At 39.8% G+C, this 18,445-nt stretch overlaps 1 protein-coding gene across 1 annotated transcript in view; it reads left to right on the top strand.

Annotated features, from left to right (window-relative positions):
- Nucleotides 1–18,445, top strand: part of KCNH5 (potassium voltage-gated channel subfamily H member 5) — a 308,323-nt gene that overhangs the window by 266,657 nt on the left and 23,221 nt on the right. Inside the window, exons 11-14 of the mRNA XM_039242113.1 lie at nt 2,282–2,411; nt 8,850–8,959; nt 12,482–12,654; nt 15,355–15,540. Of these exons, the coding sequence (XP_039098044.1) occupies nt 2,282–2,411; nt 8,850–8,959; nt 12,482–12,654; nt 15,355–15,540 (599 nt within the window). The remainder of the gene's footprint in view (nt 1–2,281; nt 2,412–8,849; nt 8,960–12,481; nt 12,655–15,354; nt 15,541–18,445) is intronic.

Here is an 18,445-nt window from a genome sequence, read left to right as displayed (position 1 = left end):
GGGCTGTACCAGTTTACATTCCCACCAACAGTGTAGGAGGATGCCCATTTCTCCACATCCTCGCCAGCATCTAGAGGTCTCTGATGTGCTCATTTTAGCCACTCTGACTGGCGTGAGGTGGTATCTCAGTGTGGTTTTGATTTGTATTTCCCTGATGAGGAGGGATGCTGAGCATCGTTTCATGTGTCTGTTGGCCATCTGGATGTCCTCTTTGGAGAAGTGTCTGTTCATATCTTCTGCCCATTTCTTCACTGGGTTGTTTGTTTTTCGGGTGTGGAGTTTGGTGAGTTCCTTATAGATTCTGGATATTAACCCTTTATCTGATATGTCCTTTGCAACTATCTTTTCCCATTCCGTTGGTTGCCTATTAGTTTTGTGGGTTGTTTCCTTGGCTGTGCAGAAGCTTTTAATCTTGATGAGGTCCCAACAGTTTATTTTTGCTCTTGATTCCCTTGCTTTTGGGGATGTGTCAAGTAAGAAGTTGCTGCGGTGGAGGTCAAGGAGGTTGTTTCCTGCTTTCTCCTCTAGGGTGTTGATAGTTTCCTGTCTCATGTTCAGGTCCTTTAACAGAGGGATTAATATCAAATAACCAACTGATATATTTGTAGTGCATGGTCTCAAAGAGGGATAATTAAGACAGCTCACCAGTAGAAAATAAATTTTGGTTCTCTAAAATGAGTTCATCACAAAGCTCTATCACCTCTTTTTTTTTCTGTTTCACATATCTGAGCATATGTACACCACATGCACACACACCCACAGACTGTTATGACTGCTGAGTGCACACTTGTGTGACTACCTCCCCTAGGAAGAGAGCTAGAGACAGAAAACTGTGTGTGTGTATTCTAATCGGACGTGGGGGTGGTGTTCCCGCCTCTGCAGGTACTGGCACCCAAGTTACATCAAATGGCTTCTTCCCTTTATACTTTGTTACCTGTTACAACCTGTGTCTTTTTTTTTTAAAAATAATTCCAGCCCTTCTTCATTTGATGGATGGTCTCAATAACTTGACAAAGTGTGGGGAGAGGTGTGTTGTCAGTGTCACTTTGTTCTCAGAAAAAATTTTTTTTCCTCAGAGTGCCTGGGTGGCTCAGTTGGTCAAGCATCTGAGTCTTGATTTTGGCTCAGGTCATGATCTTATGGTTTAGTTCTTAGGTTCCAACCCCGACACGGGCTCTATGCTTACAGGACGGAGCCTATTGGAGATTCTCTTTCTCCCACTCTCTTTGCCGCTCCAAAACTTGTGCTCTCTCTCTCAAAAATAATCTTAAAACTTTTTAAAAGTATTCTTATAAAAATAACTGAGAAAATATCCTCCAGTGACTCATGAGAATATCATTTTCAGAGTTTGTTTTATAGCCATGCCCTTCAACCCGCTTTATATATAATAATTGATCTTACGAAATTTCAGTAACTCACAGATGAGGCACCGTGATTTTCATTTCATTGAAGAAAAAGCTGAGGTTCTGGCAAAAGGGACAGCTAGTTACCAATAAATTAAGGGTCAGGGTCTGGATTTGAATCCATCCCTGTCTGATTCTAAAACCCGTCTCTTTAAATGATACCATGTTGCTTTGGAGTCCAACATGGGGTTTGAACTCATGACCCTGAGATCAAGACCTGAGCTGAGATGAAGAGTTGGACACTTAAGCGGCTGAGCCACTCAGGTGAACCTAATAAAAGGGTATTTTGTTCTTATTGCTAATATTGCAAGCATTCTTGCATTGAAGATTTTTTGTGGATTGCACATTTGTTAATTGCATGATCAGAACTATGTCCATAGTATGCTATTGTTATCCCATAGCTATCATAACCATAATTTAAGGGCATATCTCTAGTGAGTTAGGGGAGTGGATTTGGAACCCAGATTTTCAACCATCACAGATTACAGCTCTGGCCACATGAGCACATGTGGTGGTTCAGTGGAGAGGTCTGTATAGTGTGTGGCTCTTGGTGATCACAATAGTGGGGGGGGGTATCAGTGCTTTTGTTGCTTGTCCCCATCTCTGTTATGGGAAAAGAAGATATTTGTTATGCCAACATAGATCCTGCTAACCATCCTTAAGCTCCTCTCTATATAAATTGTAGGTCTAGAACTGGTAATTTCATCCATCAACTGGAGCAGGAGTTGGCCAACTTTGATAAGGATCAGTCAGTAAATATTTTAGGATTTGAGGGCCACAGAATCTCTGTCTCAGTGACTCAGGCTTGCCACTGTGGTGTGAAAGCGGCTCTCTTAGCTTAGGATGCCATAACAAAATACTGTACACTTAAACAACAGGAGTTTACTCCCACAGTTCTTGAGGCCAAGAAGTTCAAGATCAAGATGCGGAGCCCAGCTGGGTACCCCAGTAAGGGCACTTTTCTTCCTGGCTTGCAGACCTCTGCCTTCACTATGTCCTCACATGGATGTGAGTAAGGGACAGAGAAAGGAAGCAAAAGAGAGAGAGAGAGAAAGAGAGAGAGAGAAAGAACGAAAGAAAGAAAGAATGAAAGAAAGAAAGAAAGAAAGAAAGAAAGAAAGAAAGAAAGAAAAAGAAAGAAAGAAAGAAAGAAAGAAAGAAAGAAAGAAAGAAAGAAAGAAAGAAAGAAAGAAAGAAAGAAAGAAAGAAAGAAAAGTTCTCTATCTAGTGCCTCTTATTAGGGCGAAATTCTCATCATGAGGACCTCACCTTCATGGCCTCATCTAAGCTGAATTAGCTCCCCAAAACCTCTTCTTGAAGTATCATATTAGGGGATTAGGACTTCAAGGTACAAGTTCGGGGAGATACAGTTCAGTTCACAGCAGCAGCCAAAGATAGTATGTAAATTAGTGAGCATAGTTGTGCTTTAGCAAAATTTTACCATACAGACAGGTAGCTTCCACGGGCCATAGTGTGTCAATTGCTGGGAAGGACAATGAGAATGCAAATACAATTCTCTACCTTCGTATTAGAAAACAGATACACTGCTTGCCGCTCAGAGGTTATCATGAAATAGAAAATACCATACACGAGAGGTGGCTGCAGAAAGAGGTCAGTAAGATGAATGAGTGAGGCAAGGCTCCCATGGCTGTTGAGACCAGTGTTCATACCATCTCTAAAAGGGGTGGGAGCTACTCAGTCTGGTTACACACTGCCTTGGTAGAACGCCAGCCCGGTGTTGGTTGGTCTGCTTATTATTTTTTCCCCAGAGAAGCCAAATGTACAATTTTTACACAAAATCACGTTAGGTTGGTAACTAATTTGCTTTGCATTTTTTATACAATATGGTCAAACAAAGTGAGTCTGCTTGCTCTCGGTCCAAATGTTTGTGAACGAAATGGAATGAGTTTGTGAACTCTTTTTTTTTTTTTTTAATATTTTTTATTTATTTCTAGGAGAGAGAGAGAGACAGCGTGAGCGGGGAAGGGTCAGAGAGAGAGGGAGTCACAGACTCTGAAACAGGCTCCAGGCTCTGAGCTGGCAGTCAGCACAGAGCGCGACGCGGGGCTCGAACCCACTAACCGCGAGATCATGACCTAAGCGAAAGTCGGATGCTTAACCGACTAAGCCACCCAGGCGCCCCGAGTTTGTGAGCTCTTGATCTCAGGATAGCAGAAGTCTGAAATTTTACCTGAAGCCTATAAATTTGGATAAGGAAAATTATTACATCTTTATTTTCTAAGTGAAATTTAGCTTTTCCTTCAATTATAAAGGTTGGTAATATGCTACAGTATTATTAGTATTATTAAATAGTATTATAATTACTATATATTATTAGTAGTATTATCAAATAGTATTCTTTACCAAAAGAAATTATAGATATTTTCATATTATATTGTATTTGTTGAAGTGCTGAGGCTCAACACTACTTAATAATTATGAAAGTTATTGTAGGCCTACGCCTAGGATCAGGTTATTGCATTAATAAAAAAGCACAGATGACTATTTTGTGAATTATTTTTTTAATATTTTGATAACTGGACCTCTTTTTTTTTTTAATACTTTTATTTATTTTTAGGAGAGAGAGAGAGACAGCGTGAGCAGGGGAGGGTCAGAGAGAGAGGGAGTCACAGACTGAAACAGGCTCCAGGCTCTGAGCTGGCAGTCAGCACGGAGCCCGACGCGGGGCTCGAACCCACGAACCTCGAGATCATGACCTGAGCGAAAGTCGGACGCTTAACTGACTAAGCCACCCAGGCGCCCCGATAACTGGACCTTAATATAATGTTTTTTGTTTTATTTTCAATTCTATATATTTTATTTTGTGCATTTAAAGCAATTTTTCTGAATTGGGGCCTGTTCCACAGGCTTCCCTAGACTGCTGGGGGTCGAGAATCCCCGCACGATAGTCAGAAACTGAGTTACGCTGAACAAAAGGACTGGTTGGTGTATTTTTTTTCCAATAATATGAAAACAATTCCATAGCTTTCAGTAAGTTTAAACATATTCAGACAAGGCACGGAGAGCAACAACAGAAGGTTAGCTCCCTTGCGGACTTAGTTATGTATTTATGTACTTAATTAAGTGAAGCTACAATTTCCTGGAGTGACTAAATGGTGTTTGTTAATTTCTTTTTTAATGTTTATTTCTGAGAGAGAGAAAGCACAAGCAAGGCAGGGGCAGAAAGAGGGGGACAGAGATCTAAAGTGGGCTCTATGCCGATAGCAGCGAATCTGACGTAGGGCTCGAACTCATGAACTGATGATGACCTCAGCCGAAGTCAGGCACTCAACTGACTGAGCCACCTGGTTCCTCAAACAAAATGGTGTTTATTGACCCTCAGGTACAGGTTGAAAAAGCAAGCAGCACACCCAGCACAGGTGATATCTAAGTTGTAAAGGATTTTAATCAGACTGTTTAAGTAATTAGTGCATTTCTGCTCATTCTGCCTAGTTGTGATGCAATGAAGTTTACGGTCTGTGTAAAAAGAGTTAATGTAGCAGGTGTGACTGCTGTGCTTTGCAAGACCTGCTTATAAAGCGGGCTCTTGGCTGGCATCTGGGAACTTGGGTTTCAGGAGGGTTCCCGCCAGGTTAATGGGTGAGAGTGGCTCACTGCGCCTACTCTGTTTATTCAAACAGTGTGGTCTGTGCTAAACATTTACTTATAGCCACATTAAGTGTGGCTAGGATTTTGAGTTATTTCTAAACATTACCTTCACTTTTAAGCTAGCATGCACATGTTTTCCTCCAGATTGACTATTTAGGTGAGTAAGGAGTTTTATTTGCTATTTTTGGTACCTCTTCTGATAAGAACCTCTGACAAAATGTGGCACAGAGAGTATTGGCTGGTTCAGTATATATCAATATGCATCCATCACGCCCCTGCTGCATACCTAGGCAGTCATGGAGATAAAAGACCCAGGGCCTGCTCTCTACGGGCCTGCTGTCTAGCAAGAGTGAAACAAATCCTAACAAAGCCTGATAAATGCTATGACAGGATCACATTCAGGGTACAGAGTGTGTGGGGGGTCATAGAGGAGGTGAATCCAACTCATCCCAGGGAAAGACACAGGGAGGGATTCCAGGAGGTGGTGAGGACGCTGGTGTTAGGATTTCATTTCATTTCGTTTCGTTTCGTTTCGTTTTGTTTCATTTCGTTTCGTTTCATTTCATTTCATTTCATATTTCATTTCATTTCATTCCAGTTGTGACTGTTCATTCCTATTTATTTATATATTTATTTATAGAGCATGAACAGGGGAGGGGCAGTGAGAGAATCTCAAGTAGGCTCCATAGCTCAGCACAGAGTCTGCCTTGGAGCTTAATCTCACCACCGTGAGATCATGACCTGAGCCAAAATCAAGAGTTGGATGCTTAACTGACTGAGCCAACCAGGTGCCCCAGGATTTCATTTTATTTTATTTTATTTTATTTTATTTTTTTTACAAATAGTTTATTGTCAGATTAGTTTCCACATAACACTCAGTGCTCATCCCCAAAGTGCCCTCCTCCATGCCTATCCCCCCCTCCCCCCCACATCCATCAGTCCTCAGTTTTTGTCAGCATTCAAGAGTCTCTCATGGTTTGCCTCTCTCCCTTTCCCCCACCATTTCCGCCCTTCTTCTCCCCCTTGTTCCTCCGTCAAGTTCCTCCTAATCCTCCTATACGTGCAAACATATGATATTTGTCCTTCTCTGCCTGACTTATTTCGCTCAGCATAACACCCTCAAGGTCCATCCATGTTGCTACACATGGCCAGATTTCATTGTTTCTCATTGCCATGTAGTATTCCATGGTATAGATAAACCACATCTTCTTGATCCATTCATCTGTTGATGGACACTTAGGCTCTTTCCATGTTTTAGCTATTGTGGAGAGTGCTGCTATGAACATTGGGGTACATGTGCTCCTATGCCTCAGCATTTCTGTATCCCTTGGGTAAATTCCTAGCAGTGCTATTGCTGGGTCATAAGGGAGTTCTATTGTTAGTTTCCTGAGGAACCTCCACACTGTTTTCCAGAGGGGCTGTACCAGTTTACATTCCCACCAACAGTGTAGGAGGGTGCCCGTTTCTCCACATCCTCGCCAGCATCTAGAGTTCTCTGATTTGCTCATTTTAGCCACTCTGACTGGCGTGAGGTGGTATCTCAGTGTGGTTTTGATTTGTATTTCCCTGATGAGGAGGGATGCTGAGCATCGTTTCATGTGTCTGTTGGCCATCTGGATGTCCTCTTTGGAGAAGTGTCTGTTCATGTCTTCTGCCCATTTCTTCACTGGGTTGTTTGTTTTTCGGGCGTGTAGTTTGGTGAGTTCCTTATAGATTCTGGATATTAACCCTTTATCTGATATGTCATTTGCAACTATCTTTTCCCATTCCGTTGGTTGCCTATTAATTTTCTGGGTTGTTTCCTTGGCTGTGCAGAAGCTTTTAATCTTGATGAGGTCCCAACAGTTTATTTTTGCTCTTGATTCCCTTGCTTTTGGGGATGTGTCAAGTAAGAAGTTGCTGCGGTGGAGGTCAAGGAGGTTGTTTCCTGCTTTCTCCTCTAGGGTGTTGATAGTTTCCTGTCTCACGTTCAGGTCCTTTATCCATTTTGAGTTGATTTTTGTGCATGGTGTGAGAAAATGATCTAGTTTCATTCTTCTGCATGTTGCTGTCCAGTTCTCCCAACACCATCTGTTAAAAAGGCTGTCTTTTTTCCATTGGATATTCTTTCCTGCTTTGTCAAAGATCAGTTGGCTGTATACTTTTGGGTCCACTTCTGAGTTCTCAATTCTGTTCCATTGGTCTATGTGTCTGTTTTTGTGCCAATACCATACTGTCTTGAGGATGACAGCTTTGTAGTAGAGGCTGAAGTCTGGGATGGTGATACCTCCCGTTTTGGTTTTATTTTTCAGTATTACTTTGGCTATTCGGGGTCTTTTGTGGTTCCATACAAATTTTTGGATAGTTTGTTCTAGTTTTGAGAAGTATGCTGGTGCAATTTTGATTGGAATTGCATTGAATGTGTAGAGTGCTTTAGGTAGTAATGACATCTTAACTATATTTATTCTTCCTATCCATGAGCATGGAATGTTTTTCCATTTCTTTGTGTCTTCTTCAATTTCCTTCATAAGTTTTCTATAGTTTTCATCATACAGATCTCTTGTATCCTTGGTTAGGTTTATTCCGAGGTATTTTATGGTTTTTTGTGCAATTGTGAATGGGATCAGTTTCTTGATTTCTCTTTCTGTTGCTTCATTATTGGTGTATAAAAATGCAACCGATTTCTGTACGTTGATTTTGTACCCTGCAACTTGGCTGAATTCTTGGATCAGTTCTAGTAGGCTTCTGGTGGAGTCTGTCGGGTTTTCTATGTAGAGTATCATGTCATCTGCGAAGAGTGAAAGTTTGACTTCCTCTTTGCCAATTCTGATGCCTTTGATTTCCTTTTGTTGTCTGATGGCTGATGCTAGGACTTCCAGCACTATGTTAAACAACAGTGGTGAGAGTGGACATCCCTGTCGTGTTCCTGATCTCAGGGGGAAAGCTCTCAGTTTTTCCCCGTTGAGGATGATGTTAGCTGAAGGCTTCTCATAGATGGCTTTGATGATGTTTAAGTAGGTTCCTTCTATCCCAACTTTCTCGAGAGTCTTTATTAAGAAGGGATGCTGTATTTTGTCAAATGCTTTTTCTGCATCTATTGACAGGATCATATGGTTTTTATCTTTTCTTTTATTGATATGATGTATCACATTGATTGATTTGCGAATGTTGAACCAGCCCTGTAACCCAGGAATGAATCCCACTTGATCTTGGTGGATGATTCTTTTGATATGCTGCTGGATTCGATTTGCAAGGATCTTGTTGAGAATTTTTGCATCCGTATTCATCAAGGATATTGGCCTATAGTTCTCTTTTTTTGCTGGATCTCTGTCTGGCTTGGGAATCAGAGTGATGCTGGCTTCATAAAATGAGTCCGGGAGTTTTCCTTCGACTTCTATTTTTTGGAATAGCTTGAGAAGAATTGGGATTAATTCTGTTTTAAATGTCTGGTAGAATTCCCCAGGGAAACCATCAGGTCCAGGGCTCTTATTTGTTGGGAGATTTTTGATCAGGATTTCATTTTAAACAGAATAATATTCGAGAGGAAGGAACGAGCTTGCAGATCATCTAGTCCAATTTATTTTCTTTATAGGTGAGAAAACTGAGACCCAGGGAATTAAGTGACTTGCTCAGGTTTGCTTACCAAGTAAGCATCAGGGCTGGGATGGGAATCCAAGTCCTTTAAATTCCATGCTGGTGATATTCTTACTAGTTAGCCTAGCTTAAAAGCCTTGTGTAGAAGATTGTAAATAAAATGCAATACTTGACTGTTCATTTTTAACAGGGAAAAAGGAAGGTGAATGGCATGAGTTTGCCTGTGATTATAGACTGATTTTAGTGATTTTCAACCATGATTAGGGATAAAACTAACAACGGAGCTGAAAAACCAGGCTAGAGGCAGTGTTCAGAGTTGTGAACAGGATTCCTGGTCTCAGTATGAGCCAACGTGTGTGGTGTGGCCACAGCGGGTATGCCACCTGTGTTGTGAAGGGTCTCATTTTTAGTAAAAGCCTCTAACCTATGATTTATCAGTATTGTTCAAGAAGTGTTGCTGAATGTGGCAAAATACCGCTTTGCTGATAACACTATGTTTCTACTATACTCTCTGCTATCTTGTCAATACTTTTAAGAATTATAGTGGCTGCCACCCCAGTTAGTATAAGCACATGTAAAAAAGGAAATTCCTCACATTAAACAAAACTCCTATTTTTTACACCATTGTATTTTAAGTTACTTTCTTAAGAGTTGAGTACTTTCACATTAGAAGTTATGGAAAAAAATATTGACAAATTTACTGCCAAAAGTGGCATTTATTAGTACTAAAAATGTTTGTTGACTAAAAAGGGAGAAGAGGGAGAGGAAGGAAGAAAGATTGGAAGAAAGAAATAACAGAAAAATAGGTATTTCCATATAGATTTGGGAAAGTCTGAGACCTGACTGACAGCAGGAAACAGGAGGGAATGAGCTGGTACCAAGAATAATTCTTTGTTAGAAATGAGAACTAAGATAACTGTGTGGTCAGTTCCAAAAAATCAAATGAAAAGATTGCTAACTGAAATTTGAAAAGAAAGCAAAATAGTTAAGACTGAATAAACTTAAAATTGTGTAATAAACTGGGGTTCCCTTTTAAAAACCATATCTATGGGACATCTGGGTGTTTCAGTGGTTAAGCAACTGACTCTTAATTTTGGATCAGATCATAATCTCATGGTTCATGAGTTTGAGTCCCACATCAGGCTCCACACTATAACAGTGTAGAGTCTGCTTGGGGTTCTCTCTCTCTCTCTCTCTCTCTCTCTCTCTCCCTCCCTCCCTCTCCCTCTCTCTCTCTCTCTGTCTCTCTCTGACCCTCCCATGTGCTCTCTTTTTTTAATTTTTTAATGTTTTTTATTTATTTCTGAGAGAGAGAGAGAGAGAAACAGTGTGAGCAGGGGAGGGTCAGAGAGAGAGAGGGAGACACAGAATCCGAAACAGTCTCCAGGCTCTGAGCTAGTTGTCAGCACTGAGCCTGAAGCAGGGCTCGAACCCACGAACCATGAGATCATGGCCTGAACCAAAGTCAGATGCTCAACCGACTGATCCAGCCAGGTGCCTCCCATGTGCTCTATTTCAAAATAAATAAATAAATAAACTTAATAAAAAATTGTTTAAATACCATATCTATTATGTTAATGAGTATAAACCCCTCTTCTGGCTCCAGGTTGAGTGGTCATGGCCAGAGAACTAATGTGTCTTTTCATTCCATGGTTGTGCTGAATTTACTGCTGGTGTCATGAAAATTTTGAAGCCACATGGCTCTAGAGAAAATGTTTCTAGTACATCTACTATTATGTTAGAGTGGATCTCTTTGGACATTGATCAAAAGTGATGCCAAACTGGGGCGCCTGGGTGGCTCAGTCGGTTAAGCCACTCTGTCCCTCCCTTGCTTTCTCTCTCTCTCTCAAAAATAAATAAACTTTAAACAAATTTTTTATAAAGTGATACCAACCTGACACTTGCCCTTAGTTATGTCTCAAAGAAATGCCTCTGTTGTTGCCTTGGAGACCCACCTTGCTCCTAGTTTATGTTCCTTTTTACTGACTATCTGCATAGCTCTTAGTTCAGACACAAGCTAATCTAAGACTTGTTAATATTAATTTATCCCTTGTATTATCTGTTCAGAATGCCATAACAAAATAACACAGACTGGATGGGTAAATTGAAATGTATTGTCTGACAGTCTTCAGGCTAGAAGTTTAAGACCAAAGTGTCAGCAAGGTTGGTGTCTGATGAGAGTTCTGTCCTTGGGATGCAGAGGGTGGCCTTCTTGCTGTGTGCTTATATGGTCTTTCCTCCGTGAAGGAAGTTTCCGTTGTCTCTTCTTAATTCTGTTGGATCAGAGCCCCAACCTTATGACTTCATTGAACCATGATTGTTTCTTTAGAAGCCCCATCTCTACATACAGCCATACTGGGGGTTAGAGCTTAGACATATGATTTGGGAGGAGGACACAACAAGCCTCTTTTTAAAAAAAAAATTAAATGTGAAGGAGTAACTGTGAGAAATATTCTACAGTAAAAACTTACAGCTGAGATAGGTCTGTATTACTGGGGATATGCATTGGCATAAACATTCAGTATTGGCTTCTGTAACTTCTCGGCAGTACATAATTATCAATACTAACAAAATGTTCTTGCTCTCCTACAGTCATTTAATAAAGGATTCCCATTTAAATTTAGAAAAATTTCCCCCAAGAATGATGAATACAAATTGTAAATTGGAAAAACAGAACATAAAAATACTTATTCCTTTCCCCCATACAATCAGGATCCTTTGCCCTAGATGGCAGTGTTCTTAAGTAGAAAGTAATAGAAGGAAACCTGCCATTTTATGGGTGGCTCTGCACCAATCCTGTATTTTAATATTACAGTAGAAAGAAATCGTGGGTTAGGGTCACTCTTGCATTAGCACAGGCCCAGAACTCAGTAACTGTTTTTCTTTCCAAAAAGCATTCTTATCCTGGTGAATCCAGTGACACGGAATGTACTTATTTCTTTGAGCAATGAAGCATCTCTATAACAATTACCTTTTATAGATGGAAAACGGACTGGATTTGGATACTGAACAGGCTTTCAGTACTTGCTTGGTGTACATATATTGCAGACTACTTGTATTTCAGGGGTCAGTACTGGCATTTTTGAAGAAGTAGTCTAGGATTATGAGAAGGGGAATTCCAACTCCACTACTTTCTTTTCCCCCTTTCTCCCACCCTGATATATCAGCTAACGAAATATGGGAATACATTCATTCCATATGCCTACAGGTTTTTTATCCAATTAAAAAGGTATCACTAACACACCATTCACACTTGGAACAGAGGATAATATGGGTCTCCAGAAAACTCTGAAGTATTCCATAGAATCTGTGCCTCTCTCACAGCACTGATTGTGGTACTTGGGTTTCCTATTTACACGTTTGTTTTTTCAATTAAACAATGAGCTCCTTAAAGTAGGTATTTTTCTGTAATCTCTTTAGTGCCAATGACCAGAATTGTGCCTGCTGTGTAACTGAATGAGTGAATGAACAAAAAGTGAGTCTGATATACTTGCCAGCACAATTTTTATCATCACTGACTAATCACTGTCATCCAGAAAAACAAATGATACCCTTGACAATTTTACCCTATTATGAAATAGGAGAATGAAAAGGACCATTACGAAGTAGTGTTAAATCACAATTAGAGTTAACTTCCAGCTGCAGTTTCTAAGCATTTATGCCTGCGGAGTCCACACAGTACAGCCATCTCTCTAGCACTTTCAGAAGACAGCAATGTTGACATCACTATCATGTGAATTAAGATCACCTGATGCCAGGAGCTGTGCTTGTCAGAACAGTGACTTCATCTCATTCAAAAGGACTTTAAAGAACAAACTTTTTTTCCTCCTAGTTTCCTTTGTAGTATCTGTATACACCCTTGAATCTGAGAGCTATTATCATTTTCACTATGTTAGCTGATCATCAGGATCGCAATGCACGTGAACTGCGAGAAAAACTGGCAGTACCCTGTTTACGTGTTGCTGCAGCTTGTAGAACTTTCACATCCAAACTCCTGTAGCCCTCTGCCTTGCCGTTTACATACCATGGAACTTGTCTCATTTGGGCTTCAAATCAACACTGTAGGGAAGTGAGTCCAGAGAGGTGAGGTGACTTGCTTGAGGCCACACAGCTGACTGCTGCTCTGAAGTTCGAGCCTCTAGGATCTCAGCTTCAGGCTGGCACTCGCTCCGCTGATGGTGGTTGAAAGAGGCAGACTTTCAGCAATTCCAGAAGTTTATGGTATGCATTTAGAGGAAGCAGAGACTTAATTATGCAGTCTTTTGATTCCTTAAGCTGCTTCTATTTAGGGCTCTCTTGATCTGCTTCCAGACAGAATAAAAACTTTTCCACATTTAGCTATCAGGACATAGGTTCACAGATCCCTCACTTTTCAGCAATACCTCCAGAGGAGCTATTTAAGGAGTATTTCTCAAGTTTCAGAGTGGGGGCTGACTTCAATAACACACCAACATACTTGAAGGGAGATTATACTGTTTGATAGCTCCCCTTTTCAAAACTAGAGTTTATTTTTGTTGCAAGAAAATATATCTTCTAGTAATAAATGAGGGACATGAATAAGCCTTTAGTATAGGCACAAGAGTATTTAACGTAAGAAATTATAAAATTATAATTTTATAAATTATTTTTCTTAAGAATCCTCAAAGTAGCCAACAGTTCACTTGAAACATTTGATTTTATTTTAGGGCTGAATCCTGCCTTACAATAGTGCCTTTTTAGGGACGTCATAGAGGATACCAGACTGTTCATTTCCATGTGTCAATAGCCACTTCTTAATTCTCAACAATTAACATTTGATGAGAAGGCTCTGGAAGTACAGTGCTATATCATAACATCTTTATTTGTAGGAAAACCCTCCTTCTGAAGGAAATAAAGCAAGGATTTCTATCAATATTAAAACCAAGGGGCACCTGGGTGGCTCAGTTGATTAAGTGTCTGGCTTCAGCTCAGGTCATGATCTCTCGGCTCTTGGGGTCAAGTCCCGTGTCTGGCTCTTTGCTGACAGCTCGGTGCCTGGTGCCTGCTTTGGATTCTGTGTCTCCCTCTCCCTCTGCCCCTCCTGTGCTCACACTCTGTCTGTCTCTCTGCCTCTCAAAAATTAATAAACATTAAAGCAAATTAAAAATATATATATTAAGACAGAAATGTACATAATATTGGCTTCCCTAATTTCTTTATGTATTGATTTGAATTTTGAATATACACAATTTATCCTATACTAATTTCTTATTTATCTTTTTCCTTCTCTGTTATGGAAAAAGAAGTCAATGGATCACCTGTGATTGTATAGATAACATGTATGTAATATAAAATATATACTATATAGTAATAGATATGTATTTTACATACATACATATATATATATATATATAATGTTAACTTTAAATCTGTTTACAGATCTATATTTTAGTATATTTTTAGGCAGAGACCTTTTGGGGTGAGGTTCTTCCCCCAACCCCCAAGATAATATCTAAATTTGATGATACAGTTTGCCCTTATAGGGATTTCTTCCCTTCACTTTTTGAGCTTAATCCACTGACTCAGCTTCTTCTGTTCTCTGAGGAGCCTAAGAAAATCTTGAGCTCAATAGGTATGTATTCAAAAGGTTTCCGTGCTGATTCCAAGTAGCTTTGTAACATTTTACAACAGATTTTGAAAGGCTTTTGGCTATTCAGAGGAGGCGGTTTCAAGATGTTTACAGTGAATTCAGAGAATTCAGACTATTGCCAAAGAAAGTAAAGTAAATATTGTATTAAAACATATCAATTTATGTAGAAAATGAAGCATTTTAGAGCATTATATACATTTTGAAAACAAAATAGAGATCTGCTCTGTAGTCAGATTGAGTTCTTAATAGTTAACTATTATGACCAAAATAATACCTGTCTTCCATCTTCCTGAATGTCTGTTTTTTTCCCCCATCTGAGAGGTGCATTTCATAGATTTTGAGATTCCAATCAAGTGATCTTTCCCCAAAGGAATCAAATCAGGTCATTCTACTAAATAATCAGAGACACTCAGATGACCCAGTGAGGCTATAGTAGTTTCTCCCAGAAAAATTCATTCATTTTCTGCCTCTTCTTTCTGAATCAGGTTATACTTGATTTAACCCAACACTTTTGGAAGTTGACATTTGATTTCACTGGGGTTGGCTCTGTGTCCACCGTTGTATCCTTTAGAGAGTGTTGTCAATCTGCAGTTCAGCACAGGCTCCATCCCTTAGGAAACACAATCTGGAATGCACATTGCAAACTACAAGCTGGAACTGCTCATTTTGTGTGTAGGAAGCAGCCAAATTTCCCTAACAGCAGGGCAAAGAGGTGATACTGGGCACTGGACCCTGGCCAGGAATTCACTTCCCTCTTTTACAGGTACTTTAGCAACTACTTTAAATGTGGTTGTAAATGGCATCATAATCCAAGCATGTGAAATGGGTAATATGTAACACAGGTCCTTTGAAAGTTAGTTTCCTGTGGCAGGAAGATACATACCCCATCTTGAGTGAGAAAATTAGTGTTTCCTAATGTTCAGGAATTCGGAGACCAGGATATCAGATGGCCTACTTAGCCATTATACAGTGCACTGTTGCATGGGGAAGGGCCTGTTGTGCCAGCAAAAAGCAAGCACAAGAGATCAGATCCAACCTACTGGATTTATGATTCCATAAAGTGAGGCTGACTGCCAGCTTGTGAATAGTAGCATATTCACACCTGATGGTCACCAAGTGGCTTGTTAGGGAAATCATCCACTAGGAAGACTTTCTCCACAGGCATTTGGAAGTGGGAGTGGTGGCGTGGAGCAAAGAGAAGTGGCAGGCAGGGCCTCTTTCCCTTTTTCCTAATGCAGCTGACTTCTCCCAAGAAGTCAGCAAAGTCAGCAAAGAAGGTCTTAACATGGATGGTCGTCCTGGTGAGGAAACCAGGAAAGCAGATTTGGATTTGGTAGCTTTGCCAAGGTGAAAAAATCTCTGTTCTGGGGTTCGTAGGACATTGTACTTGGCACATGCCATTTAGAAGGGTGTTTGTAATTGTGAACCAGCAATTCTTTGGAGGTTGAAGACATTAATGAAGCTCAAACAATGAGACAGAGACAGAGAGAGAGAGAACTTTAATAATTTAAAGAACCATCAGGACAAGTCTGTCAGCAAAGCAGACTTGTGACACATGTAATTATATGAGAATGTATCTGATTATTGACGGTAGGCTGTTTTATATACCAAACAGCATATAAGACATTTGAATTTCCAGGTTTGGATAAATTTTATAAAACAGATCAGTCTCTTTCTGGAAGCACAGGTGCCCCCGTCTTTCCCATGGTCAAATATCCATCGCCCAGAAATAAATTTGCCATCAGTGCCATAAGAACTTCTAATTACCCAAGCATTTTTTCCTTTTGTCCAAACCCCTTTCAGAAAAATCTGAGCAGTTTAGGAAACTGCTACTTTCGATTTCAGAGAGTGGCCGGATTCAATAGCGAGGTGTGCTCTAGTGTGTCAAAGATGCAGCTGATTAATTTTGATTCAAGAAGATCAGAGATGCATTTAATATCTCACCAAAATAAAATCGAACTACTGTGAGTGACTAGGGCTGGAGTAAAGACAAACCCTAACCACGCGTAGAGCAACAAACATGGTTATTTTAAATGGAGAGCAAGAGCAAAAGTATTCCTTTAGTGAGATATTTACAACATCGTTAAAATATGGGACAGCGAAATCATCAAAACTTAGACAAATGGAAGACAAGTTGGGAAAAGCTATTTATGAAACTTGAATTGCTATTTTATAAAAGAAACTAATCAGTCACCCTATGCTGTGACTTTAGCTCCTTCTTCAAGGATCAGCTTTGTCCCTACTCTCTCCATTCACCGCCTGCTCTCCAGCTGCCCTGAATCTCTCCTTTCTCTGTACTCCTGTACTTCTCGCCACTGTATCATTTTTTTCAGTATTTACATACTTCAGTATGTTGCTTTGCAGGGTTATATGTATTGAATAGATGCCCTGTCTTCACACATTGATGGTTCAGCTATTAAAGATAGAGAAATGCCTACTATCCCATACCTCCACTTGCTCTTTGTATTTTAGCATTCCAGTAACATTTTGTTGATTAAATAACAATATTAGAGAGTTCACGGATTTAAAGCAATGTGTGCTGCTCCCCTTTCTAGTATTAGAGCCTAATACTCATGGAGGAGTATGTCTTGAGAGGAAAGTAGCAGGAAAAGAGGCATCTGCTTTATTTATTTTTTAATTCCAATAATTACTGGGATCCTTCTGAATGTAGATTTAAGAGAATTTGCAAAAATTATACTTTTGAGAAATTAGAAATTTCTTTGGGACATTTAACATAAAAAATTTAGAATTACCATTGGATTACTGTGAGCAAATATATCTTAATTGGTTAAAATGCATCCAAAAATGGTAAAGAGAAATGGCAATATTTGGGATTCTCCAGGAGGGACTTGAATTATTTCTTGGCTAGAATTAGATGTTCAGCTTAGAATAGATCTTTAGCTGTTTTGGTGAAGGGAAAAGGAGAAAGCATGTCCCAAACACATGGGACTGTCACTCTTAAACAACTGGAGGTAGGAGAAATCTGGGCCATAGATTTCACCCAATTCAGAAATAAAAGTGATCTTATTTACACCCATAGGCAAAGGGCATCTGTACTCTTTCCCAGGGAATGTTCGAACATATCTCTTTGCAAGGACTGGAAAGTTAGCTTTGGGTTCAAGTGTATGATTCTGTGCGTGTGGGTTTACTCACTGGGCTTCTGTTTATGCATCTGTAAAATGAGATTAACAGTAGCCAATAAATATCCATGGAGTGCTTAAGTGCGAGGCACTTTTCTAAATGCAGAATATCTAGGAGTGAAGAAACCAGATATGTTCCCTGTCCTCATGGGGTTTAGGATCTAGTACGTACCTCACAGAGTTGTTGGATTAAGTGCATATAGACTATCCCACATGAGGTTTTAGTGGATGTTAGCAGTGATGATGGCAGTGATAACGGTGATGAAGATAGTGATAAGGACGTGTTTCATAAATGAAAGGTCCCCAAGATTCTCTCCCAAAATTCTAATGGGAAGAGAAGTTCAGTATAGTCTTGGTATTAGTTGAGACTGTCACTGGTTCTAAGAAAGTAAGAGATATAACAAAGTACCTCGATCTAATCTCTGTAGAAGCTAGAATCCCCCTCTTATAATAAAAACCCAGTATGTAATGGCAAGGAATTCCATATGCAGCAGCAAAATATGCTGAGAATTGCAGAAAGAAACTTTTCTACGCTTGCCCAGAATAATGTTGAGTTTTCCCAAAGGAAATGCCTACTTTCTTCTGTTAACCCAAAAAAATACCTACCTCTACCCTCTTTCTAAACTCCACACATTCAGCATAACGTCTGTTAGGAGTAAACTCCGACCTGAGGTCTCTAACATTTGATGAAATTATTTGTTTAATGATACATATTAAGAAGACAGGCAGGGGTTGGAATGTCAAGTCCAGTTCTTGCCACTTTTTGCTCATGGATTGCATTTCTCTAACCTAGGTTAATAAGCAATGTCCATGCTCTGTTTTGTTGTGTGTGCTAAGATTAGCATTAGCCAATTTAATTTGACCTAAAAACTTGCACTTTAACTATAGGTTCCTAACTTATCCTAAATTATAACTATTGAGTTTGGCTGTCTGAGCTTTCTGCTTTCCATTGAAATACTCCTCCCCATCTTGCCCCTGTGGCTATAGAAACAGTTATTTACGTAAATGTGTTTGCCTTAATGGGTGACACTCAGGGAAAGCATTGGGGAAAATGGGAAAAAAGCTTTCCAATCTGTGCTTAACATTAAACCAGTAGTTTTGTAAACCAAGAG

This window comes from Hyaena hyaena, unplaced genomic scaffold (assembly GCF_003009895.1).
Source record: "Hyaena hyaena isolate Hyena2069 unplaced genomic scaffold, ASM300989v1 scaffold_208, whole genome shotgun sequence".
Taxonomy (NCBI): Eukaryota; Metazoa; Chordata; class Mammalia; order Carnivora; family Hyaenidae; genus Hyaena; species Hyaena hyaena.
Note: the sequence above shows the minus strand (reverse complement) of the source record. Positions and strands in the feature narration are given on the sequence as shown.